General features: G+C 35.1%; 1 protein-coding gene across 4 annotated transcripts in view; it reads left to right on the top strand.

Moving 5' to 3' along the window:
* LOC136036058 (uncharacterized) overlaps window positions 1-26,270 on the top strand; it is a 159,797-nt gene that overhangs the window by 116,554 nt on the left and 16,973 nt on the right. For all 4 annotated transcript variants that reach the window (XM_065718016.1, XM_065718014.1, XM_065718012.1 and 1 more), the window contains 2 exons: window positions 11,141-11,248; window positions 14,316-14,509. In XM_065718016.1, coding sequence (XP_065574088.1) covers window positions 11,141-11,248; window positions 14,316-14,509 — 302 coding nt within the window. The remainder of the gene's footprint in view (window positions 1-11,140; window positions 11,249-14,315; window positions 14,510-26,270) is intronic.

Below are 26,270 nucleotides of genomic sequence, written 5' to 3'. Positions count from 1 at the left end.
AGAAGGGAAACAATGTTTTCCCTTCTTCCCAGAAAAATAATATGCAAACTTGGAAATGACTAACGCTATCACCTTTAAAAAAAATTAAATGACTAAGGCCTTTTTAAATGGCAAAGGTGCCCACACCCACACGGAGCTCGGGGGCAACTTAGCCTGGTCATCCCTTCACCCTTTTAACTGCCCTGCTAGACGCTATTTTAGATGACATCCATGCGTATTTGCTTAATAGGGAATGCTTTTTCTGAAGTCTCAACATAATATCTGTTGTATTTGTTACCTGTAGGAAAGTTAACCTGTCTTGGCTTCCTTTAGGCTTTTCCTGATTTTAAAAGAGATTTAAATAAAGAGTTAACCACCGTTAATAGTCACGATTTGATGGTGTCAAAATAGATAGATTGTTATGAAACTCGACGCTTCCTAAATGCCTTGACTCTCAGCAGAAATTCTTATGAAAATCGTGCAAAAACTATTCATGCTGATCAACTTTTACTTTAATGATCAGTCAAGATCAGATAAACAAAGGAAATAATAACTATTAATGATGACAATAATTTTAATAAAAATGAAAAACTGAAGAAAGGGCTTTTGTGCTGTTGCTGTGAACTCTTATCGCCTGAGAAGATTAAAATGCAGAAAGTTATTTCCAATAACAGAACCAAAATAATTTTGAAAAAACTATATAAAAATATGTATGCTATTGGCATATATAACTTTAAAAAAATAATAACTGATTGATTGAAAAATAGTAAATAATATAGACATATGAGGACAAGATATAAAGTGATACTTGAAAGCATACAAATGGAAAAATCTGAAACAGGCTTGAGAAAGTTGTTTAAAATCGCTACCTTTCGTTTATTATGTTGACATTGAACTTATAAAAAGATGCTATTTGTCGGTTCTGTTCAAGGTCCTTGCGACTGATCTTCCACTGATCTTTTACATGAAAAGTATTACCATGACTAAAATCAAATTTCTTGTAAAATTTGTTTCTTACAATTATTTTTTTTTAATTCCTCAGCTGATTCTTACATTCACTGCCACCTACCACAGCAAATACTACCTACTACTGTAACAGAGAAAAAGAAAGATTACTGCCCTATATTTACGCGATGAATAGATTTCAATGGTTTATTTATCTGAAGTTTTTTTGTAGTCAAATAATATTAGTTTTGGACGAACAAATAGCCCTGCTTGTTTTTAGACCTTACTGTTTTTAAAGCGAAATTATATTCAAAAATATCTTAGCTAATGCTTTGGTCCTGATTGGTTCATCTATGCAAAATTTTAGTCCAGTAAGAAAAAAGAACAGCTTTTGTAGTTTCAATTCAACTTTTCTTTTTCTCTTCGCCACTGCTAAGAACTTATTTCAGCAACGACCCGCTTGGAGCCAACACCGTTATTGACGCTGCTCCTCTACCCCAAGCCCTCAAAAGTCTCCCACTCTACATCCTCCTGTGATGTCCCAGTTTCTATTAAAACATTTCTTATGACCTCATCCCACTTTTCTTGAGGGCGAAATGAGCAGCCACCTCACCTTACAACAATGAGTTACTAATAGGCCTACTATTTTCAAATTCTAGAGCAAACTATGCTTCTTCTTAAAAAATAAACACAAATTTTAAAGGCGCTTAATGACCTAAAATCTTACTTGGGAGGATTTTGAACTGTTCCTTTGGAGTGTAGCGCACTGTTTAAGGCAAATGTTTACGGCATTTCCTACAATTTCTCATTTTCTGTATAATTCGTCTATTTTGATGGTTGTTCGATTCTGCAGTTCAAAACATTCTATTCCCAAATATTCACAGTCACTCCAAGTCTACACGGAAGGGAATTGCGGGGAAAGGCAATATTAGTAAATTCTATCGATGAGTGATTTTTGTTGCTTCTATGTGCGCACATGACTATCTCTTTTACAGCTGTTACCGTTATTTAAGACAAAAATCTAACCATCAATTAACATGGCTATTGCTGCTGTGCAGAAAAATTACTGGAAAAATTGCCTAGTTGCACGATAAAAGTTGAATTTTTCAACTCAATAGATTCCTTGACAAAGCAGCAAATTTGGTGACTATATACCTGTGGCCAACAAATATCACTGATCACACTGTGATTACAGTGGTCAAATATGGTTCTAAAGCATGCGCGCTTCAAAAAACGGAGGTAAATTGGCTAGATGCTTTCCAGAGAAATTGCCTACAGATTGTTTTGAGTGCCCGACTGACTGACCGTATTTCAAACAGTCGGTTGTACAAAAAGTGTAGTTCAATCCCGCTTTCTAGGGCTATAATAAGAGAAAGGATGAGATGGCTAGGGCATGTTGTGTGGATGAAGTATGACAGATTGACAAATATTGTCCTTTTTGGCCAACCGTCTGGGGTTAAAAAAAAAATCAGATCGTCCTCGATTGGGTGGAAGGATATCGTAGGGAGGGATTTAGGAGAAATCAAAACTTCCTGGGAGAGTAAAAAGGGAGGTTTTAAGTAGATTGGGACGGGAAGGAGCATGCGTAGCTGTATTGGCCTCAGGTGGCTTGGTGCTGCGGTGTGTTTTAGTAGTAGTAGTAATATATTCGATCCCAGCACTGTTATGACCCGTTTAATATGTATTAATGCCGGAATTCAGCTAGCGCTAATTTGAGCAAATTAAAATATTTCATAGAATTTTTGAGCCAAACAGAAAATTCTATGACGAATCTGATTGGTATAAACTCTCGCTAGCTAAATATTTGTATTTGTACCATCTCATTGTGAATGTACCTTTAAGTAAATGGTTCATTAAATTTTGTCACGATATGATATTGACTCTTACTTTCAGTATAAAATAGTATAATACTTTGTATTCTCTGTGTTCTTTTTATGAATTTTTTTTTTGCTCGAATAAACAACACTAAGTAAACTTGTCAACTTTCGCTTTTTCAGATTTTATTCCCATTTTAACTTATCTTTGAAAATAAAAGAAAAGACTATGACAAAAAAAAATCAATTTTTGCCTTGGCAGTGCTACTAATGATGCTAAGTCGTTTTTCGGGGGTATTGAAGAAGCCACTAAAAGCCCGTCTTACCACCTCATTTGTTGCTAGTATTTGTTGGGGAACTTTTGTTTTTTTATTTATTTCAATAAAAGTACCTAAAAAGTTTATTTTATCATGGAAGTACCAAAATAGGATATACGTTGAAATCCAGGCCATGGGAGAGGGGCAAGAAATATAGGGGAGAGAAACAAAATTTCTCACCCGACCTTCCCGCCCCATAATTTGCGCTACTGGTTCAGCGCAAATTCTCAAAATTTTCAGAAGAACAGAAGTCAGTTTTCTTTTAATTTAGCGATATTTTCTTTTTTAAGATCTAAATACGATATAATTAGAAACAAAAATACAGGTGTTTGGTGCATGATTTGACTTCCTTTTGATATACAGTTCGTAAAATTGTGTTAAATTACCTTTGAGATGAGGTGGTTACTAGTTTTTTTTTTTTTTCATGAATGACCGACAAGAATTGGATGGCTGAGGTAATAAATCTGTTCACTTTTTTGGCAATTTTTCATGGTCACTAAAGTTTAAACAACAATTTTACAATCTCAAACATGGTAGCAATAATTAGATATGTTGAGCTCAATGCTTCTGTAAAAGATGATATTATCGGTATTAGTTTCATCAAGGTGAAACCATATTTCCGTTAATTTATAATAGACTACAGACAACACGTGTTTCGGTAATCTGCCTGCTTTTATTCGACAAAAAGTACCCTTATGGTACAGTGTTGTCACATTGGCTTAGTTTACGCCAAACTGGCTTATTTTGATGGCAACACTGGTGTGAAAATTTTAATAGCCTGTTTGTAGCTTAAAACTAGTTTTACCTTCGTGGGAAAAAAATATTGTGAAAGTACTTATATAACAAAAGCTGAGTTAATTTTCATTGTGGGAATATTACGGGATTGCTAAGAAATAAAAAATACCGTTTGGTACACCATTCAGTCCTCTAACGGACTGTTTCGTCCGTCAATACATTAAGGTAAATACAAACAGTAAAAGTTGTTTTGGATTTAGGGATAAACATTATAAGAAATATATAATTATAGCAATAATTTCTGGCGTATTTATGGCTATTTTGGCTTACTTTTAGGTATATAATCTAGCAATACTGCAGCTATGGTGTTTAAAGCAGGCAAAATCAGTTATTTAAGTCTGCTTCTCTATTACCTGTTTAATTACCAAAACTCTTGTCAAATGCTCAGTGATTGTTTACCTACTTGCGTATTACATTTGTTTTTCTATATTATCCATTAAGGTAGAATTTCAGCCGTACTAGTTGAGTGGTAAGCACGCTGGACTTTAAATCCTTTGTCCGTGAGGACAAGAATTCGAATCCTGCTGTTGCTAGTTATTCGGTTTGGAACAGGGTCAGTGGCGTGACTCTGGGGTCAGGGGTCAGTGGCGTCAGCCATAATCGACCCAGCTGTAAATGGGTACCTGGAGGAATCTGGGGAAGGTAAACAGGAAGGGTGTGTGAAAGCACAGGATGGCTGGCCCCCAAACCCCCATTGCACTTCTTGGTTGAAATGGAGATCAGCACCGCCGGTAGGGAGTGAAAAGTGAAATGCGGTATATATATTTAGTATTCAGGTAATAAATCGGTGGGTGAAACTATTGTTAAGGTTTGGTTGGACGTTCAGAAGCTTTAGTCGATTAGACATTTTATTCACTTTTCCTCTTATAATCATGCCCGGAAGATAATGAAAAGAAACACTGAGAAAGAGGATATTTGTAAACAGCTTCTTTGGTCAATTTTAATTGCTGTTATGTTCCCACACGATTTTAATTTCACCCGATTTTTGCTCTCAACATTTGCCTCTTCCTTGGCCGTTGCTGTTGTTTAGAAATGTTTAAACAACTATTTTTATTACTATTACTGCTCTCTAGAAAATATTCCTTAAGAAAACTACCCATTGCCCGGAAAATTTGCGTTTTTCAACTCATTAAAACGCTTTATCAAACAGTTCTTGGTAACGAACTGTAGTAAGGAGCGACCCGGCTCAATAGTAAACGAAACTCTAAATAATAGAATTTTGATGCTAAAATATACATCAAAAGAATTGGATTTTCCTGCTGATTTTAAATATATAAGTTTCATCAAATTTGGTCTTTGTCATCAAAAGTTACGAGCCTGCGAAAATTTGTCTTATTTTAGAAAATAGGGGAAAACACCCCCTAAAAGTCACACAATCTTAACGAAAATCACACCATCGCATTCGGCGTATCAGAAAACCCTATAGCAAAATTTTCAAACTCCTATCTACAAAAATGTGGAATTTCGTATTTTTTGCCAGAAGACAAATCACGGGTGCGTGTTTATTTTATTTATTTTTTTTTTTCTTTTCCCCAGGGGTCATCGTGTCAACCAAGTGATCCTGGAATGTTGCAAGAGGGCTCATTCTAACGGAAATAAAAAGTTCTAGTGCCCTTTTTAAGTGACCAAAAAAATTGGAGGGCACCTAGGCCCCCTCCCACGCTCATTTTTTCTCCAAAGTCAACAGATCAAAATTTTGATATAGCCATTTTGTTCCGCATAGTCAAAAACCATAATAACTATGTCTTTGGGAATGAGTTACTCCCCCACAGTCCCTGGGGGAGGGGCTGCAAGTTACAAACTTCGACCAGTGTTTACATATAATAATGGTTATTGGGAAGTGTACAGTCGTTTTCAGGGGATTTTTTTTGGTTTTGGGGGTGGGGTTGAGGAGAGGGGGCTATGTGGGAGGATCTATCCCTGGAGAAATATGTCATGGGGGAACAAAAATTCAATGAAAAGGGCGCAGGATTTTCTAAAATTACTATAAAAAAAAAACAATGAAAAAATAAACATGGAGAAGTTTTTTCCATTGAAAGTAAGGAGTAGCATTGAAACTTAAAACGAACAGAGATTATTACGCATATGAGGGGTTCTAAAAATACTTTAGCATAAAGAGCGAGGTATTCAGGAGGAGATAAATACCTCGCTCTTTATGCTATAGTATTTTTAGTAATTTCAACTATTTATTCTACGGCCTTTCTGATTCAGGGGTCATTCTTAAAGAATCGGCACAAAACTTACGATTTAGTGTAAAGAGCGAGGTATTAACGAGGGTACAAACCCCCTCATATACATAATAAAAATTTAAGAATATAAAAGTTTGTTACGTAAGTTAATTCTTAAGTTACGTATATTTTTTACTAATAAAAGAATTATAGTTGCCTTTTTGAGTAACCGAAAAATTGCATGGCAACTAGGCCTCCTTCCCCATCCCTTATTTCTCAAAATCGTCTGATCAGAACTAAGAGAAAGCCATTTAGCCAAAAAAGGAATTAAAATGTAAATTTCATTTTAATAATTTATGTGTGAAGAGCCAAAATCAAACATGCATTAATTCAAAAACTTTCAGAAATTACATAAAAAAAACTAGTTTTTCTAACTGAAAGTAAGGAGCGACATTAAAACTTAAAACGAACAGAAATTACTCCGTATATGAAATGGGTTGTCCCGTCCGCAATCCTTCCCTCTTTACGCTAAAGCTTTTAATTGTTTTAAAAAGTAGAATTGTGGCAAAGAGTCCAACTTTAGCGTAAAGAGCGAGGGATTGCGGAGGGGACAACCCATTTCATATAAGGAGTAATTTCTGTTCGTTTTAAGTTTTAATGTCGCTCCTTACTTTCAGTTAGAAAAACTAGTTTTTTTTTATGTAATAATCAAAGGCTCATATAGAAAAAAAATTGCTGCGAAAGGCAATCTTCGTGGATTGTATAAATGAGAAATTTTAGTTGTCGCTACGACTGCTATGTCACTATGTCGATCACGTGGGACTGTCTCTTTTATAACTATTGCTGCTGTTTAGAAAAAATATCAACGAAAATTTACTTGGCTGTTGCTGCTGCATAGAAAACATTACCGGAAAAATAGTATCTTTGCCTGGTAATAGCTGAATTTATCAACATAGAGAAATGCTAAAACAACCAACACTGCTAAAATTGGTAACTAAATTGCCGTGACAAGTGAAAATTAGTAAATAAATTGCCATGACAAGTGACAATTGCTTCTGTTTCACCATCTGTGTGAATATAGTGGTAGTCTTTGTTCTTTCTTTTTGACAAGATTTTTTCATTATTTAAAGACGTGATACTTTACAAAGAAAAAACCATATTATTACACATGGCTGGGCAGAATATGCTATGGTTGGGGAAGCTGATTATTCTTTGACGTAATCGATATATATCTGGATGAAGAGAAATGAAATGTAATTACTAATAAATCACTAAAGGCTGACATTCTTGTCTAAAATAAATTTCTTAAATTATACAATGTAAAAAAATCAGACAAAAAACATACATAAGAAGGGGAAGATCAACCTAAGGGCAGGGCGAGGTCCTTTCTTTCAGGCAAATATGGTCACTAGTGTTGCCAATCCCGATGACTAATCTCTTTCTACAAGATTTCTTTGACAAACTGAAAATCATGCTACCCTATTACTTTGGAATTATTTTTGTTATGTTGGTAAATTCTGTTGAATAATAAATCATCCAATTCAGTAAGTACGATCTATTATTAACGCCTGTGAATATGAATTAAAGCTATTGTTATGGTCAAAGACATGCTAAATTGAATTTAATCAAATTTTTATGCCAACTGAGCATACAGCATTGTGCCCTCGCCATTGGGTATAATACCCGTGTATGAGATTGCCTTCAGAAACAGAGCGAGAGAGACAATAGCTCCATTTTTGCTACCTTCCATTGGTGATTTTCTTGACTAGAATCTCTGCTGACATCGAAAGTTCAACTAACACTCTGTATGTTTTGAGATACATGTCCTAGACTCCAAGCGTTTCCCATCTTCTCAGCTATTTCTGGTTACCTTGCCAAGTGACTATGAAGATGCAGACTATCACCCCTATAATGTACAAACACGAAATTTGTTTCATCCTCTTAAATGTAGTTAACTATGGTCATTGGGATGGAAAATGAATAGTAAGAGAGTCAGAGCCACACATCGTTTGTGGAAGATCAAAGTAGTTGGAACAAATAATAGTTGACTCTATGACATGGCAGGACTTTCCTGATAGTAAAGCTTGCTTCTGCAACTCGTAAAAAGTTGTTTTAGTTCACTTACTAAAACAACTGTGTCCAGGAATTAAAAAATGCTGTTGCCAAAAATTTACAGTAGGGGGTAAAATGGTTGGAGAATAAAATAAAATCTTTTAGTAGGGCGGTGTTATAACTAACGATTGACATTGCCGGGAATAGATTGAAAGTAGAATGGCAAAAGTATAGGGTGTTTTAGCTCAACTAAGAACGAACGGGAAAGCACAAAGGTTCGAACAAGGTTAGAACTATGGGTATTCACGGCAATGGAGATGGGCTTAGCTATATTGGGTGAAAAAAGTTTGGGTATTAAAAAAAAAGGAACGTACAACAAGGAAGAAAGATACAACATCGAGAATACTTCCTGCACCACCCAGCTGGTTGACGCCCACACAGTTGTGTACCTTCCTCGTCTACCCCGGCTTAATCACAGCTTTACTCTTTACCGCCCTCCCATTAATTTATGATTTCCTTTGGATTTTTTCTTGTGACCTATGCCCACGATTGCCTCCCTGTAATCCAGCACTATTTCATTATGTGTAGCCCTGTAGCCGGTGCTTATGGCTGCCACCTGTAGCACGAAAGTGCGGCTTTAGCAACAATTTAACACTATTACAGTCAGTTTTTTTATAGTGGCATCGAAAATTGCTGTGCAGCACGCAAATTTGGGAAATTGTAGCATTTTAGGTGCTGACCATAGTGGCAACCCTACCGCTTTCCTATCTATTCGGGGATTGCCTGCTTTTTTTGTACCGCCAATGGTTAGCCGCTCTGCACTATCTTTGGTAATTTGTCGTCCTTCATTCATGAAGCCTGCTCGTATCCTCGATATTGGTCAGAAAAGTTGTCTATGGGTAGTTTAGAGAAGAAGCTTGGGAACGAATACCACATTGCCTTCATGGACAAAGAGGCTTGATACCGCTCAGTTATTGTTCTATGAACTGAATTAAGTGGCTTTGGCACATCCTTTGAATTGAGAAAGACCGTGTCCCTAAAATAGTTCAACTAAAAGTAAAGTATCAGCAATTTGAAAGTGAATGAAGCGATGTCGCTCTCATCATGTTGAATGTTCAAAACTGGATGCTATATTTGTTTCAGGCTGACCAGAAGCCTTAGATTACTGACGAGATCATTCAGCTCTGCGATGAAAAGCTCAACCTTACCGACAAGCAAGACAGAGAAAGCAGAGACAAATATAAGCAATTTTATGAGGAGGAGCTTTTGACTGTGGTAAAAGGATTGAAAAATAATAAATCCTCATGGTGGTAAATAAGTTTTTGAAATATGACGGTTGCAAAATGAGGCTACAAAATCATTAAAATTAAAAGTGTATGGCAGAACATGGTACGGAATGGGAAGGTGAATATTTCCTAAACTTAGATTATACGTATGATTTCAGTCTCCTAGGTAAAAAGCCGGGGGAAATAAAAGAATTTTGAAGGTTATGAAAGTTCAGGGTAAAGAAAAAGGCTGGCAAATGAGTATTAAGAAGGTAATGTCACTCAGACGAGGAACAAATGAGGGTGAAGAAGTGATATTAAGCAACGAGAAAATTGATCCAGTAGATACGTTCACTTACCTGGGTAGTATGATTGGTAAATAATGTGAATGCAGTGAAAAAAATGAAGATGTAAAAAAATAGAATTGCCAAGGCATAGGGTGCCGTTCGAAGTTGAAAAAGTTTGGAAGAATAGGTAAGTGTATGAACTAAGATTTATTAAAAACCACGGTGATTACTGTGGTGAAGCATCGAAAGATTGAGGACATTTTTTTAAATGTTTTCCAGAGGAAAGGTCTAAGGATAGTTTTAGGCATTAGTTGAACTAACTGTATATCAAATAATAAGCCCTACCAAAAACATAGTTCAATATCACCTTCTATGGCTGTAATGAAAGAAAATATAAAAGAGCTTGGCCTCGTTTCATGAATGAAGAATGACAGACTGCCAAAGATTGTGCATTACGGTGAATCATCAGGGGCCAAGCAAAAAGCACGTCGTCCTCTATTAGGATGGGAAAGAGGTCACAAAAAAAATTGCAAAGGAGATTTGAACTTGATAGGAGGGTGGTAAAGAGTAGCCGTGTGAATTGGTTTAGGTAAACGATGGGTTGTGAACAACTGCCTTGGTCTCAACCGGATTGGTGCTGTAGTGAGCTGCTAGTAGCAGTAGTAGTACGTCTACTCTTCCAAACTAAACCCTAAACAGCATAACTTTTACTTCATTACATCTGCAAAAGTTCATTTTCTTGGACTTTTAGAATAGAATCTAGTTTAACTAGGTCAAAGGTCATCCCCTAATTTCTGGATATGACCCAAAAATATACTTAAAAGTTTGCCAATTTTTACTTCGGTTTGGAATTATTTGTTATTATGCAAGAACTTTTGATGAGAAACAAGTAAAAAATATAAGTAATTAAATCAGCAGAATTTTGAAAAAGCCAAATTCAGGTATTAGGTGGGACTGGGTCTTAGTGGGCCCTGAATGTTCAATAAATGGAAATTCCCAGAATGCAAAAAGGTAGAAATTTTGTTATTATAGTGTTTAGTTCAAAAGAATTGGATCAACAAGACTGATACTGTACTGAATACCCTGCAAGAAGGTAATACAGTCTTGAATCAAAACCAAAGAGAATCAGAAATGTAGAATAAAAAATGGCAAGATGCCAAGCATGGCAGGGACAGATCTCTGCTTTCTCTACCCAACCCTGTGTTATAACGTACCTGAAAAACAAGTATGTAAGATTTTCGGTCAAAGCTGCTAAACGCTAGATGGTGTTGGTCATTTTTCAAGTGCCAGTTTCTGCTCTTACAATTATTCTATACTATTTGATCCATGCCTACAATGAAAGATTTATTAACAGCCGCCGAACAAAGATTACCTCACAAGTTCTATTCTGCACTTTATTAAAGTTGTGAATCCCATTGTGTTTTTAAGTAAGACCGCAGTTACACTGAATTCTCTGTTATGATGCGTTAATTTGTAACTTATACTTACAAATTTTGTTCACTGAATATTATTTTTCAGAGTTTCAAGGGCGAAATTGAGAGGATCAATGAAATTCTCGGAAACAAGTGCTGCAAGTTCAGGAACAAGAAGTGAAGCAAAGCAAGCTAAGAGTTCGAAAGGAAGCAAGTGAGTTTTTTTGGATTTTATATTTCAGGCTACGTACAAGTACAAATTATGAGTGTGTTTAGACCCTGAACTATGGTAATTGACTTGACTACAGTCAAGTCAAACTTAGGTTACACGGTAGCTTTGACAAGGTCTGAAAGTCAACTGTTTACTTCTTTATCAGTGAGCTAACTCTCTGATGGACGGGGAAAAGTTTCAGAGGAATTTAAATGGAGTCCATTTGGATACCCAAGACTACCCTCGTCAAATTCTGCAACCCATATGTGAAATTTCCAATATCCTTTTGTGAATACGCAAAAACACTATTCAGTGACAGGAGCTATTAAATGTCGGCAAGTGTTCGAGGGCAAAACAATCAGAATTAGTGGAATTATAGTCGATAAAATGCTTGAACTTCAGGTAAATCCAAGATGTGAACGGACTCTATTTTTAACCACATTACGAGCATTTAAATTCAATTTATTCAAACAAAACCTCTATACTAAGAGCCATTTCCCGGTTTCCTACCACTTTTATTTTTATTATTTCTTGTTTAATTTTAGGATAGAAAAAATAATTTTACTGGAATCCCACTTTTCATAAATCTTTTTAAAAGGATAATTTTTTCTAATATCGTCGCAAAAAATCCCTTAGATACACCCTCTCTCATGAGGTTCGTGAATTACCAGCTAGAAAATCCTTGTTTTATCCGTAGTTATTGGATAATTTTATCATTTCTACAAACTGTTATTTACATTGTGTCATTTCTCTTTCTTTCCTTCAAACTGTCTAGCCATTTTAAACGAACAATTATGTTAATGGTAAAATAGCAAACTAAAATTTTAAAAAAAATGTAAAATTAAAATTGTTCCTTTAATACCAATCTTTATTCTTTCGGATCTACAATCAGGGAAGTACTTTGCTAATCCTGGTTCCCAGTAAATTCAATATATATTTAAAATCTGGGACACACCTTACTAATTCTGGTGCCGTAGGAAAGTGAGTAAACTCATATAGGTAAGCCAAGATCTTGAGACTGTTCGTGTAATTTTTCATATTTTCCACATAACTCGCCCATTTTGTTGCACCTTTTTCTAAGCTCCCTACCTTTTTACCTTCGAAATGTTGCCGCTCCATCAAAACAAAAATTATATGTTCGCACTTGACAGTGCGTTACTTGCTGACGTAGGTGCGCAAAACCTTGTGGTCCTGGGAATAATTCCTGTTGGAGATGTCACTCAAACACATCCCTCTTAAAAATTCAGCATTAGAAAATTATCACAGATCGGGAGTCTTTCTTCGGTACAAAGTATCTAGTGATAGGCCAACTTTGAGCACCCCCTTTCCCTGCCGAAACCCTGATTTCAAAATGTCTTAAGCCTGACGCATTGTTTTTGTACCCTATGTGCTATATAAACATAATTCATTTATATCCAGACTATATCAAATTATTTGGACAGTGTGAGGGTAGAAAACAATTCTTACCTCATAATAATCAGAATAATTGTACCTAATACATTTTGTATGCAGATCCGCTATACTTTACCCCCGCCCCCCCCCCACCCCAATTTCTAATATATTGCCCAAGCTTGTTTGTAAAGAATTATATTTTCATCATATTTTGCGATATTTCATTAGGATTAGTCAGAGAAACAGGTTCTACTTAGACAAAGAACTTAACATAGGCACTATAACAGACAAGTCCCAAAGTTTCTTTCATGTAACCCCCCTAAAAAAAAATATTCCTTGAACAAAAACCCTGGATACGCCCTTGATTCATCTTGGTCAATTTTTGAATGATTTTATTTAGATGCCAGAAAATAGATCCTTCCCCAATCGTAAACTCAAATGGGTGTTAATATCTAATTTCTAAATGAGAAAAGTTATACCATTCAAAATTACTTACTAAATTAAATATTAGTGTCTCTAAGTGATTCTTTTATAGGTTATCTTCTGGTTTTTTCTCTGTTCATCAACATCATTTTATTGCCATTTCTAATATTTGCCCAATTATGTTTTCTCTGTTCATCACTAAATTTCCCAAGATTATTCCCGACAAATTCACAATTCCACAATTACCCAACATCTCATAGTTCTGATTTCTGTGTTGAAACTAGGTCAACGGTGCGATCGGGATTCAGGTTGTGTCATATTGGTCCAAAAGTTTGGAATTTAATCCCAATAGGTGTGAGAAATTGTAATGATAGAAATAAATTTCTGAAGTTATTAAGAAATCATGTTTCTAGTCTCCCATACTACTTTCCGTTGTGAGTGTTGAAGTTTGATTTCCGAAAGAAGTGCAAATTAGTTTAAGCCGAAGTAATGACGGTTTTTTCTTTTGTTTGTGTTTTTTTTTCGCTTAAGTATGCCATTAGGCATTTGCGCTGTTTGTTTAAATGGTTTAATTCTTGTTGTAAATAAACATGTATCTATCTATCTATCTATCTATATTAGAATATTTCTGTTGGAAGAGGGTCTCGAGAATGTCTTCAAAATACTGGTCTCTAATTTGGTTTTTAATGCTGATAAAGAATACTATACTGTTTATTGTATATTATTTATATGTTTACGACATTTGACAGCCAACTGTGGCTGTTTTAAAGATTCTGTATTATAGGAGACTAAGTTCAGAAAACCATCCGTGAAACAGGTCCTCGAAGATAGGTGACTAAAACGGAGTCACCTGTGCTCCGTGATAATCGTTTATGACCAGTGAACAACGATTCGGCCTATTTTGCAAAATAGAAATGACATAGAATTTTTCGCGTGACCAGAAGCGTCAGTTCACAAAAAACTAAAGGGGAGGTTATAATTTTCAAATTTTAGGGACGCAACTTTGGAGTTTCATCAATTTTTAAAATTTGAACACCCAAAGACATCTCTCAATGAAAATGCCCTAAAGATATTTTTCAAAATATATCTCTCCCCCTGTTAACTTCCCTGTCTAAACCTACATTAAACAATGTGAAGTTTCAGCTATCTAGGGATTTTGTAATTTGAAAACGTCTAACTCTGGATTTGATCCACCTTAATAATTAATTCTCAAAATGTTAGATAGATTATTTTTTTAAATATATTTTAATTTAAGGAAAAGCCGACCAACTTTAAAACCAGTGGGAGATTTAGTTCCAAGAAGATCTGAGCCAATTGACATTAGCCAATTTCCGCCATGGAGATTCTCATCCCAATTTGAAACTCCTGAGCCAGACACACCAGCTAAAAAGTGTAAACCTGACGTATGTAGGCTACCAGACTGTTATTGTGGTGGCAAAGGGGTACCAGGTAATTGATAATTTTTTAAGTTTCATTTATTACTAGGTTAGCTGTGGCTTTTACTAGCTTTCTAGATACTAATAAGTTTATGACAGTCATAAAACCTAACGATTGAGAAAGTGTCAAGGGTCTCAAAAATTAATCACACCTTTAGCCTTAGTTACAGTTGTAGATAAAAAAAAACAAAACAAAAAAAATATTTATCTTGGCCAATAATTTTCCACTTTAGTCAAATGCTAGTCATCTGAACTTCTGTGTACACACTCAAAATTAAGCTAAACTAATCCCGCTAGAAACGTGCAAATTTATGCCGAATAATTTTGGAACCACGAAAATTTTCATAGACTATAGAAAAAATGAAAAGTAAGCTTAAAAACAAATCAAAAAAAGAATTGATAGTCTATGGTATCTAACAACAGAAAAGACGTAAAGTATTTCTCTGACATTTAGTTTGGCTACTCTAACTAGGCAAAACAAGAATGAAACTGAATAGAAGTGGGTCTTTGATTTTTTTTTGAACGAGTTCAGTTCGAGTTAATCCAATAGCGCCACTGACAGCATAGCACTAAAATCTGGTATCAAAGAAGCAAAAATGTTTTATCAAATAGTTCGTGGTAAAGAAGTCTAAGTAAGGAGTGACCCGGCTTAATATCAATAGATACAGCAAAAGAATCAGCTTGTTATGATGACTTCAAATATATAAAATTCATTAAGTTTAGTTTTACGCATTAGAAGTTACGAGCCTGAGAAAATTTGCCAGATTTTTGAAATAGTAATGGATTTTGAAATATAATTCCTTGCATTAAAATTAAAGGAATCGTAATGAAAATCACACCATCAGGTTTAGCGTCCCAGAGAACCCTACGGTAGAAGTTTCAAGCTCATATTTAAAAAAATGTAGAATTCTACTATTTTTGCCAGAGGAAAGATCAGGGATGCGCGTTTATCTGTTTTTTGTTTTGTTTTTCTCAGGGGTGATCGTATCAAAATAATTGTTCTAGAAGATCAGGAGAGGGTTCAGTCAAACAGAAATTAGAAGATCTAGTGCCCTTTTTAAGTGACCAAAAACTGGAAAGCAACTGCCATTTATGAGAGCCATTTTGTTCAGTATAGTTGAAAGATCTAATAACTATGTCTTTGAAGGTAAAATTTCCTTCCACAGCCCGTGGGGAGAGGCCTGTAAGTTATAAAATTTGCCTGTTGTTTGTGCATAGTATTTGTTAATGGGAAGAATACTTACGTTTTTTTTTCGTGGGGGGATTTTCTGCTTAGGGTGGGTTTCCATGGGGATAATTTTCCTTGGGAAGTAAAATTCCCGGGGGTGAATTTTGTAGGGGAAATTTTAATTTGGGGAGATTTGACAGAATTCCTGAAAGAAATTCTTGTTAATCGTGTTACATTAACTTTACCAACTCAATTTTGCATGTAGAGATGTTCCAGGGTAATTATCCGGAGGCTATTTTCCGTGTGTTTGGATTTCCCGAAAAACACTGTCACGGAAGGGGGCATTTCCACAGTGATCAAAAAACCGATTAGAAATTAAAGGTTTTTTTCAAATGTAAGTATGCCAAGGAGAATTTTTTAGGCATAATCGTCCACAAGATATTTATGGGGAAGTGTTGGGGATTTCAGCGAGGATGGAACTATCTAGAGGGAATTTGAACACGTGGGATGAAGTTTCCACGGAGGAGTGCTGCCAAAATTAATTAATTGCCAGAATTAAACAAATTCCGTTTTAAATTTTCATGTAAGGTGAGCCAAATTCGAACCTGCATTAGTTGAAAAACGTTCAGAAACATTTTTTTTTTAACTGAAAGAAAGGAGCGGCATTAAAACTAAAAATGAACAGAAATTTCTCCGTATATGGAAGGGGATGGGCCCTCCTCAACGCCTCGCTCTTTATGCTAAATTTTGTCTCTTTGTCACAAAAGTACTTTTTAAGTAATAACAAAGTTTAGCGTAAAGAATCGGGCGTTGAGGAGGAGACAGCTTCTTTCATATACGGAATAATATCTGGTCGTTTTAAGTTTTAATGTTGATCCTTACTTTCAGTTAAAAGAACTTTTTTTTGTTTAATAGCAAAAAGTTAGATCCGTAGAATCTTTGTTCGTGGCTTCTGCTATTGTAGAAGAGCATAACAACTTTAGGATTTTGCCAGGTAATGCTTGATGACTAAATTGAAATAACATTTTTGACAATTTTTTATACTCTTGGATCGTAGGCAAGGGTGTATCCAGAATTTTTGCTCGGAAAGGGGGTAAAAAAAACTTTATTAAGCTCAATAAAAATTCATTAATATGCATTTTCGTTATGTTTTTACGCATCGGACGAAAATTTCAAGGGGGGGTTCAAACCCAGTACCTCCCCTCCTGCCCCGGTTGTGGCCTTGGTCGTAGGTCTTGATAGCTAGGTTTACCGAAACTGTAGCTCGTTCGACAGTTCTCACGTTGTGTGCATACCTCTGCTGGTTTGAAATTTACCAACAATATTTATTGGTAAATTTTTACCTATTTTTACCAAATTCACCAGCAAGATTATTGGTAAATTGTTGCCAATTCTTACCAAATCTTTCAACAAGATTTATTAGTTAATTTTTATCATTTTTTTCTAAATTTACCAACAAGATTTATTGGTAGTTGTTTACCAATTTCTACCAAATTTACCAATAAGATTTATGTTAGGTAAATTTTTACAAAATTAACCAACAAGATTTGTACCAACAAATTACAGGCTGGTGGTGACAACAAGATTTGGTGTCTCCAAGCAAAACATTTTGGTCAAGATAAGCGTTTTTGTCTATTTTTTTAAAAGTGTTCGCTTGTTTCTGATGAATAATTTCATTTAGTATTTGAGGTATTTCAAATAGTCGCTAGAAATAACAAACTAACATATTGGAAGAAACACTAATCCTTACGAGGATCTATTCAAGCTTAATTTTCACTTTTGGCTTTGGAAACCAGAGCGAGGAATGGTTGTAAGAAAAATGAGAAGGCAGGAAGGGCTTGTACCCCAATAGGCTAATAAATAAGCTATTCAGATGGATGCAACAGAACTATCAATTTTAAATCGTTTATTGCATAACGATCAGCTTAAGCGACCCGACCTCTTACGTGGATTCAGGGAGGGAGGCTAGCAATGGAAGTGGTTTAAGTTAGTAAAGTTTTGTATCACACTTTTTCGAATTTAAACAGAACACAAATACGAATTTTAACAAGGACTATGCACGAATGCGCATTTTAAAACTACTAAGTTCCAATTCTAAATTTAAGCTAAATTCTAGCTGCTATCCCCTACAAACATATCGATAGAAACACAGGTAATGATAATTTCCACACTTATTTCTTATTGATAAGTACAGAAACTAGTTTGGATTCGATAAAGCTATCATGAAAACGCTTGTACAAAGATAACATTAATATTCCGATTGGTTAGAAATAAACAAAAAACGAATTTAGCATAAGATCATCAGTATTAAGCTTAGTTATAGCTTAATACTTTTCATAATTAATACATTAATACTTTCATAAGAAAATGAATCGTTAGTTTTCATCTTTTCAAATCGTAAATCTTAGACAGAGGCGTCAATCAATGTTTTGGCAGTAAACATCAGTTGTAAAACGCAACTAGAAATTTATTTGGGGGAGAGCCAGTTTCTATGCTTATCAACACGGATGAAGTACCAAAATGTGCATTACCCAAGGTCGTATACAGGGGGCTATGGGATTCGCCTCCCCCCCCCGAAATGTTTTTCTGAATCGTAAAAAAGTAACAAAAAGGGATATAAACAAATTTTGTATGCCCTTTTTTGTAACCCCTCCCCCCGAGAATATCCTTTTGTAACTCTCCTGATACATCCTTTTGTACCCCCTAACCCCTCCTGTAAAAAGAATCCTGGATACAGCCCTGGCATTACCTATGTTTCTATACCCCCCCCCCCTCCCAATTAGTATTAATCCTTGCAAGACAAAACTAAAATGTTTGATGTTGGGTGGCAGCTGTCAGGTGGTATCATGGTATCAGGTGGTATCAACTTTTTTTAGCAGGAATAAAAGAAGTTAAGAAACCTACCAATCTGACACAAATGTTGCTGTCGTGAATAGACACAACTTGCATCTACCATATAAAATAACTATCCACGTTACAATAGCCTTATCAAAAACGTGAATAAATCAGAATATCAAAAATTTGCACAAATGCGCATTTTAAAATTACTAAGTTCCAATTCTTAAAGAATGTGCATTTTTGTTACTTTTTTGGAAATTATGCAAAATTTGGGGGAGGGGGGCTTAAACCCAGTAGACACCCTGGATGTCGCCTTGAACCTAGGTATATGCTTATTGTGTAATCATGATGCCACTAAACGAATCTGGTAACGTCGAAAAAATTTGTTTTTTAATGAATGTCTAGTGTCTTGGCTGGAAATTTCACGGAATTTAAAAAATGAAAAGTAAAAAAAAATCTGAATTTTATAGCTCAGCGTGCGCTACTTTGATCTCAGAATCCACTTTAATGTTAAATTGCTGCGCGGATATATATGCGAGCTCGGTTAAATATTAGCTAAGGGGCTTTCGGCTTTTACAAAAATTGCATGCATTGTATTCTTTTTTGCTTATGGGCGGGAGAGTGTAGGGTGCGTCCTTACTAAGAATATCAAGGATAAGTAAAAAAGATCCATGTCAATTATTTTGTACCAGGGTCACAAAATTCACGATTTCACAAAATTGGGAGGGGTGAATCACAAGAACGGTTCTTAAGCAATTATTGGGTAAAACTGATTTTGCTGCATAGCCTACCGTCCTATGCAATGGAACCCGTTTTACTGAGGATATTTTCTATTGAATTTATATTTAGCTTCTTAGTATTTTGACATCCAAAAATTGTGTCAATATGCTTCTAAGACTGTTTCTCTGTCGTTGGAAATTGAAAAAAAATGTTCTGAGAGGGGGAACACAAACACTTTTGTGGGAGATAAAGATCTCAGTAAATTGCGTCTTCTTTATGCATTTTATAAAACATGGCAGTTTTGCAATTTTTTTGATTTTCTCTAGAACACTTTCTAACCCCTTCCGGTATTTATTCTTCTATTTAACTTGGATCATGATTTTAACGTTGCAAAAATCGTATATTCACATCACCAGAAGATAAAACAAAATCAAAAATGAATTTTTAATTGTCATAATTTTTTAGCTACTAAATGTGAAGCTGAACAATCTAATTTAAATTTGGATTTTTACTGTGTTTTCCACTGTTTTGAAAATCGTCGTTTAAGAAAAAATCTTTTCTTCTCTATGTAATGTTTATGTTGCATTTTTACAGAATAAACAAATCTATAGAATTCCAAATGACTGTTTCCTTAATATAAATTACCTTTAGGCTAAGCTTTCGCAAACTGAATCGAAGCCCCCCCCCCCCGTAATGGTTTTTACGGGTTGATGATGATTTTGATTTGTGAAGTGCTGTGAATGCCGTGTTTCAACCCATTGTTTTGTATTTTGGTCAGTAAAATAGTTAATAAAATCGACCAACTAGTCGGGTATAACCTACTGCCACTTCCCAAAAAATGGTCTAGTGTCGCTTTTGGCTTGACGTATAAAGGAATATCTTCTATCTAACTAATATACGTCTCACATTGTCTTAACTTTTTTTGCTGATTCCATTCGACTTATTACGAAAAAAGTTGGAGTGACATTGCCATTCTGTGCTTCTCTTTTCGAGCTCCATTCAAAATGATCTTTTATCATTAGCCTATCTTTTCATTAAATAGCCATAAATAAGATTTTAATCTCTTCGGCCTTTGATTACAGAGACCCGTGTAATTTGCAATAAAAATTAATTTGCACGATTAATTTCAAATAAGAGCAAATATGGTAAAACATAAAATGAATTTCGTTTTAAATGCATGCATAAACTTTAGGAACAAAATATGCCCTCAGACTAATACATTACAAGGTCCTAATGTGTATACTATTGTTGGCGGTGACTAACTGAATTCGTCAAGGGCTTTCTTTGAATTTGTTAAATTCGATTTTTGGGCTCCATAAATTATACCAAAATATCCTAATTATTTTTAGCAGGTCTATGCCCCCCCCCGGAAACTCAACGCGGAAATTCCTCCTGCGGAAAACTACCCTCCCCCTCATGGAGAGTTTCGCGCCCCTCACTGAAGACAGGGAAGAGATACAACCTGTGTGAATATTTCTGCTATATGACAAATAGCTTTCTTGACCGAAATATATGCACAATGTAATACATATTTTACAAATATACATAAGAAAGGTATACATGCAAATATAAAATATATACAAAGTATAATATAATAGAATGTAATACAAAATGTAAAACATATATATCAACAAGAATCGAACTCACTGAAAATATTTCTTTGGAAACAGTTTTTAGTCATATATCCTAAGCATTCACTTAAGTAGTATTTTATCCACTGTTTTCAGTAAATTCTTTGCTTTTTATATTTTTATGATCGGAAGGCAGTGGGGTCTTCTTCATTATTTATGTAAAGTGATTATGTTTAAAAAAAATTTCTGTTTTTAGAACAAAATGAAAAAGAAATGTTTGTTAAGGATCCCTATTGTATCCTTGGAAAGACCACAAATGCCCCTGCAAGGGACTATAGTGCCCAAAAGAAAAAGACAATGTAGATGAATCATAAAATGTATGATGTGAGGAATCAGAAATTGCTCTAACTTTGTCATCCTCAAGAAATAGTTGTTTTTTTTGTAGAATTTCAACTTCGTTTAAAAATAATAAAAAAAAAATAATCGTTCACTCTAATAACATTGACTAACGTGACTTAATTAGCTTTCACCACATGGCGTTTATCCTCTGACGCTAAGAAGTTTATTAAAACCTAAAACAGTTTCTAGGCAGATTAAAATTTAACAGCTTCATCTATAAACGTATCGGCTTAAAGACCATTGGAAGTCTTGGCAACCTCACTGCGGTTTTTCTTCTTTGTCACCAGCCATAGACCTCTACTATCTGAACAGGCACCAGTGTGGTCGTATCCAGGATTTTGGTTCGGAGGGGGGGGGGCAAAACACTTTAAAACACTCATCAAAATGTGCTTAAATGTCATTTTGTTACTATTTATGAGTCAGACAGAAGTTTTTTTTTTGGAGGGGGGGGGGGGTCAAACACGGTAAACCCCCTGGATAAGGTTTTTGATATCAGATAGTAAGTTAAATTAGTTGGAATTTTGCGAGCTGGTAGAATCTGACGTTAAAGTTAAAATTTTGTTCCAATTCTTTAAGAATGACCCCTGAATCACAAAGGCCGTTTAATTAGAATATATTGCTCTTTTGAAAGTACTAAAAAACCTTTAGCGTAAAGACATAGGTATTGACGAGGGGGCAAACCCTGTAATATACGTAATAATTTTTGTTCGTTTTAAGTTTTAATGTTGCTCCTTACTTTAAGTTGAAAAAACTTGTTTTTTTATTTAATTTCTGACTGTTTTTAAATAATGCTGAGAAACTCGGTGCCCTCTTCATGGACAATTCTCTTCTCCCATGAAAAAGTCCACCATTGAAAGATCTTTCCACGTAACCCTCTCCCCTAACCTCCCCCACCAGAAAAATCCCCCCTTCGTAAACATCTGTATACTTCCCAATAGCCAATACTATATGTAAACAATGGACAAAGTTAATAAATTGCAGCCCTTCCCCCGGGGACTGTGGGGGATTAAGTCGTCCTAAAAGACAGAGTTATTAGATTTTCCGACTATGCTGAACAAAATGGATCCGGTGACTTTCGAAAAAAACGAGCGTTGGAGGGGGCCTAGTTGCCTTCCAATTTTTGGGTCACTTTAAAACGCCACTAGAACTTTTAATTTCCGTTCAAATGAGCCCTCTCGTAATATTCTAAGACCACTGGGTCGATACGATCACCCTGGAGAAAAGAACAAATAAACACGCAAACATGGTCTTTCTTCTGGCAAAAAAAAAAAATCCACGTTTTTGCAGATAGGAGCTTGAAACCTCTACAGTAGGGTTCTCTGATACGCTGAATCTGATGGTCTGATTTTCATTAGGATTCTATGATTCTATGACGATTTATTAAGATTCTGATAAGGTTTTATGACTTTTAGGGGGTGTTTCCCCCTTTTTTTGAAAATAAAGCTAATTTTCTCAGGCCCTTAACTTTTGGCGAGCAGGACTAAACTTGAAGAAACTTGTATATTTAAAATCAGCATAAAACCCGATTTTGTTTTGATGTATCTATTGGTATCAAAATTCCGTTTTTTAGTGTTTCGGTTACTATTGAGCAGGGTCACTCCTTGCTTACACTTCGTTACCACGAACTGTTTGAAAATGTTTACATACAAATTCTTCAAAATGGACGATTTACTTTTCCCTTCACTTTGTTTCCCTAATACTAACATTTTAAATGAGTTTTGTTAATTGTATGTTTAACCGCTAGAAGAGAAAAAAAATCAGTTAAGAAGAGGGTGACAAGTTAAAATTCGGCCTGGGTGTCGAAAAACTTCTCTATGCCACTGTGGTGGCTATTTACCTGTTTGCGAATCGCAAGTATTTTTTTTCTATTATTTATCAGCTATTCAGTTAATAAATCTACAGTTATGATCTGATGGTGTGATTTTCATTAAGGTTCTATGATTATATAATGATTTGTTAAGATTCTGATAATGCTCTATGACTTTTAGGGGGTGCTCCCCCTAAAAGTTGTTCCCGAAAACATAAGCAAGGACAGGCAATTACCAAGGTGATTTAGTCTGGAAAATTTTACTAATGTACAGAACCAAGCATAAGAGAACTTTTACAGTAGATTAAATAAAAAAAAAAAACAAGTTTTTTTTTAAGTGAAAGTAAGGAGCGACATTAAAACTTAAAACGAACAGAAATTATTCCATATATGAAAGGGGCTGTCCCCTCCTCAACGCCCCGCTCTTTACGCTAAAGTTTGACTCTTTCTCACAAGTCTACTTTATAAAACAACAAAAAACTTAAAATTTGTTTTTAAGATTCTATGCCTTTTAGGGGGGTGTTCCCCCTTTTTTCGAAAATAAGGCAAATTTTCTCAGGCTGTTAACTTTTGATGAGTAGGACTAAACTTGATGAAAGCTTATACATTTAAAATCAGTATAAAAATCCGATCCGATTTTTGATATATCCATTGATATCAAAATTCCGTTTTTTAGTGTTTCGGTTACTATTGAGCCGGGGCAAACATGCAAACATTTTAAATGAGTTTTGTTAATTGTATGTTTAACCGCTAGATGAGAAAAAAAAATTAGTTAAGGGGAGGGTGACAAGTTAAAATTCCTGGGTGTCGGAAGACCCCTCCTTGCCACTGTAATGGCTATTTACCTGTTTGCGAATCGCAATTATTTTTTCTTTTATCTGCCAGCTATTCAATTAATAAATCTACGGTTAAAACTAGTCTTCGCTAATTGTCAGATGTGCATCAGCAATTTGCTGGGAAATATTACAAGGTTTTCTTAAGTCATGTTACACATGTGCCATATAGCATGAAGTATGTGCTTGTAACGACCCTTTTATGATGTAGTAAAGCAACAAGACTTTCTTGATTGGCTTATGTTCATTTTGTTGCGGGTTTCGATTTAGTGCAAAGTTCATTGGGCCAAGTTCAAGATCAGACACCTATATTTTTCCTGTTTTAATTGGTTATTTATTCAAATTACAATGCATGCTTCATTAGCTGTTCTGGATAGTGGCGACGGAGTTATTTTGAATCAACATTTTGAAAACTTCCTTATCTAGGTATAAGGAATAGGATGTAGGGATTAATCAAACCAATTTGGATACTTGTCTGTTATAGTGCCGACCACTCGAGTTGTTTCTCCATTGACGCACTGTAGAACCGGTTTCTTTCGTTAGTATCTTTCAGCTTAGCGCGAGACAAGACAAAAAAAATGTGACAGAATAGATGGGAAATATATAATTTAGGCTATTTCTTACTTCCTAATTTGCAGAATAATCGTAACTAAACATTTTACATGCAGACCGGCTGTACTCTACCCTCACCTTGATGTGCAACAAAACAAAATTGCTTTCCCTCCTATAGAGCAGTAGTACGATCTACGCGTAGGAGTGCGGGCTTGGAGGAGGCACCAAGCTCAGATCTCTGTACCAAAAAGCTTCTCATGGGCAAGATAAGAGTAATCATAACTGTATACTGATATCCAAGCTGTGAGGTGACGGGAGATTGAGAGAATGAGAAAGAGAATTCATCGCATTTTAAAAACTTCTTAAGCAACGTCTTAATGTTTTTCTTGGGGGAAATCTTTTTCTTGCAGAAAGTTATAACAGTTCCGATGGTTTATAAACTATTGTGTTTTGTAATCGATTGTGAAGAAACAAAGAAAAAGTTTGTTACTCACACAACACTTTGTCGTTGAAACCGATTAGACCAGATTTTTTTTTACTTCAAGATTTTTGCTTTCAGTGGCTATGATGTAAGGCTAACTTATTAAAGAGCCTTGTGCTTTCAATGTATAACACACAAAAAACAAAGTTTTTTACGATAGAACTAAAAAGATAAGTTAAAACTCAAAATGAACAAAAATTATTTATCTACTATCTATGCAGCTTCTATGTATAAAACTAGTGCTATACTGAAGACAAAAAGCATTATAGGTTTAGCAGAGCAGAAATATTACTTTGATAACTAGAAAACAAAGTATTTTATTATGATTTTATTGGCTTTGAGTTTGCTTAATCTGTTTTGACTTCCGCAAAGTGACACCAGTCAAATAAGTGGTTCTCTTTTTGGTTTTAAAATGGATATTTGGTGGTCGTAACAGTAGGCTGATGTCTCCCATGCAGAAAAATGAAGTTTTTTCTGAACCTTTGCTGGACTGAGAGAGATGGATGTACTTTTCAGAAGCCAATTTGATCGAGTCTGCTTTTTAACTTTTTCTGGTATTCATCTTAAAGCGCTTATTGATTCTTGACTTTATTTAAGCATAAGTATATTCAACAGCTTCTCGGAAAATAGTTCTTTCTTCATCAACAGTATCAGTATCACTATTGCAAAATGGCTAAGATACCCTCCCATGCCTTCGGAGGATATTAGTTCAAGACACTTTACGATAACGATTTTTTTCCTATTCCTTTGTCGTTTATTTTCTGTGTATTGTCGACCTACCCTTCTTGATAATCTCCTGATATATCACCCTGTCCCTAAGTGTTGACCTATTTAGATCTACGAGGTAGAAGTGAATTCCTCTGCATTGTTAGCTATGGACTTATTTTTTTTATTATCGATGACTATAACAGTCACTTGAATTAGAACAATGAAAAAGTTATCAGGGTTGTTATAATCTGTTGTGTAGTGGTGCAATTTAGTCAAAATACGGGGGTTGGGCAAAGTTGGGGCTGATTTTTCCGAGTCAAGTGAAAATGACAGTGAAAATTAAAAATTAGCTACATAGTACCATAAAGGCTAAGATATACCAGAGAATACTGACCCGTTTCTGTAGATGCTCGAATTATGTAGGCTTATTTTAGTTTTGACAAAATTTTTCAAGATTCTAAATTTCAACTGTGGTCGGGGGGGGGGGGAGTAATTCAAATTTGAATTGCAGTTTAAATTTATTTATTAAGTTTTCTGTGTTCTGTTTTTTATCATCAGATTTTTTACAGTTTTGAGCAATGGTCAATTTTGAAAAGGTAGTGCCAATGGAAAAAGAAAATTCAAAAAATTAATAGCTTTGTCATTTTTAACTTGGTAAAATTTTAATATATATATATATATATATATATATATATAT

Source organism: Artemia franciscana, chromosome 15 (assembly GCF_032884065.1).
Source record: "Artemia franciscana chromosome 15, ASM3288406v1, whole genome shotgun sequence".
Lineage (NCBI taxonomy): Eukaryota > Metazoa > Arthropoda > Branchiopoda > Anostraca > Artemiidae > Artemia > Artemia franciscana.
This window is presented reverse-complemented; position numbering and strand designations above follow the sequence as displayed.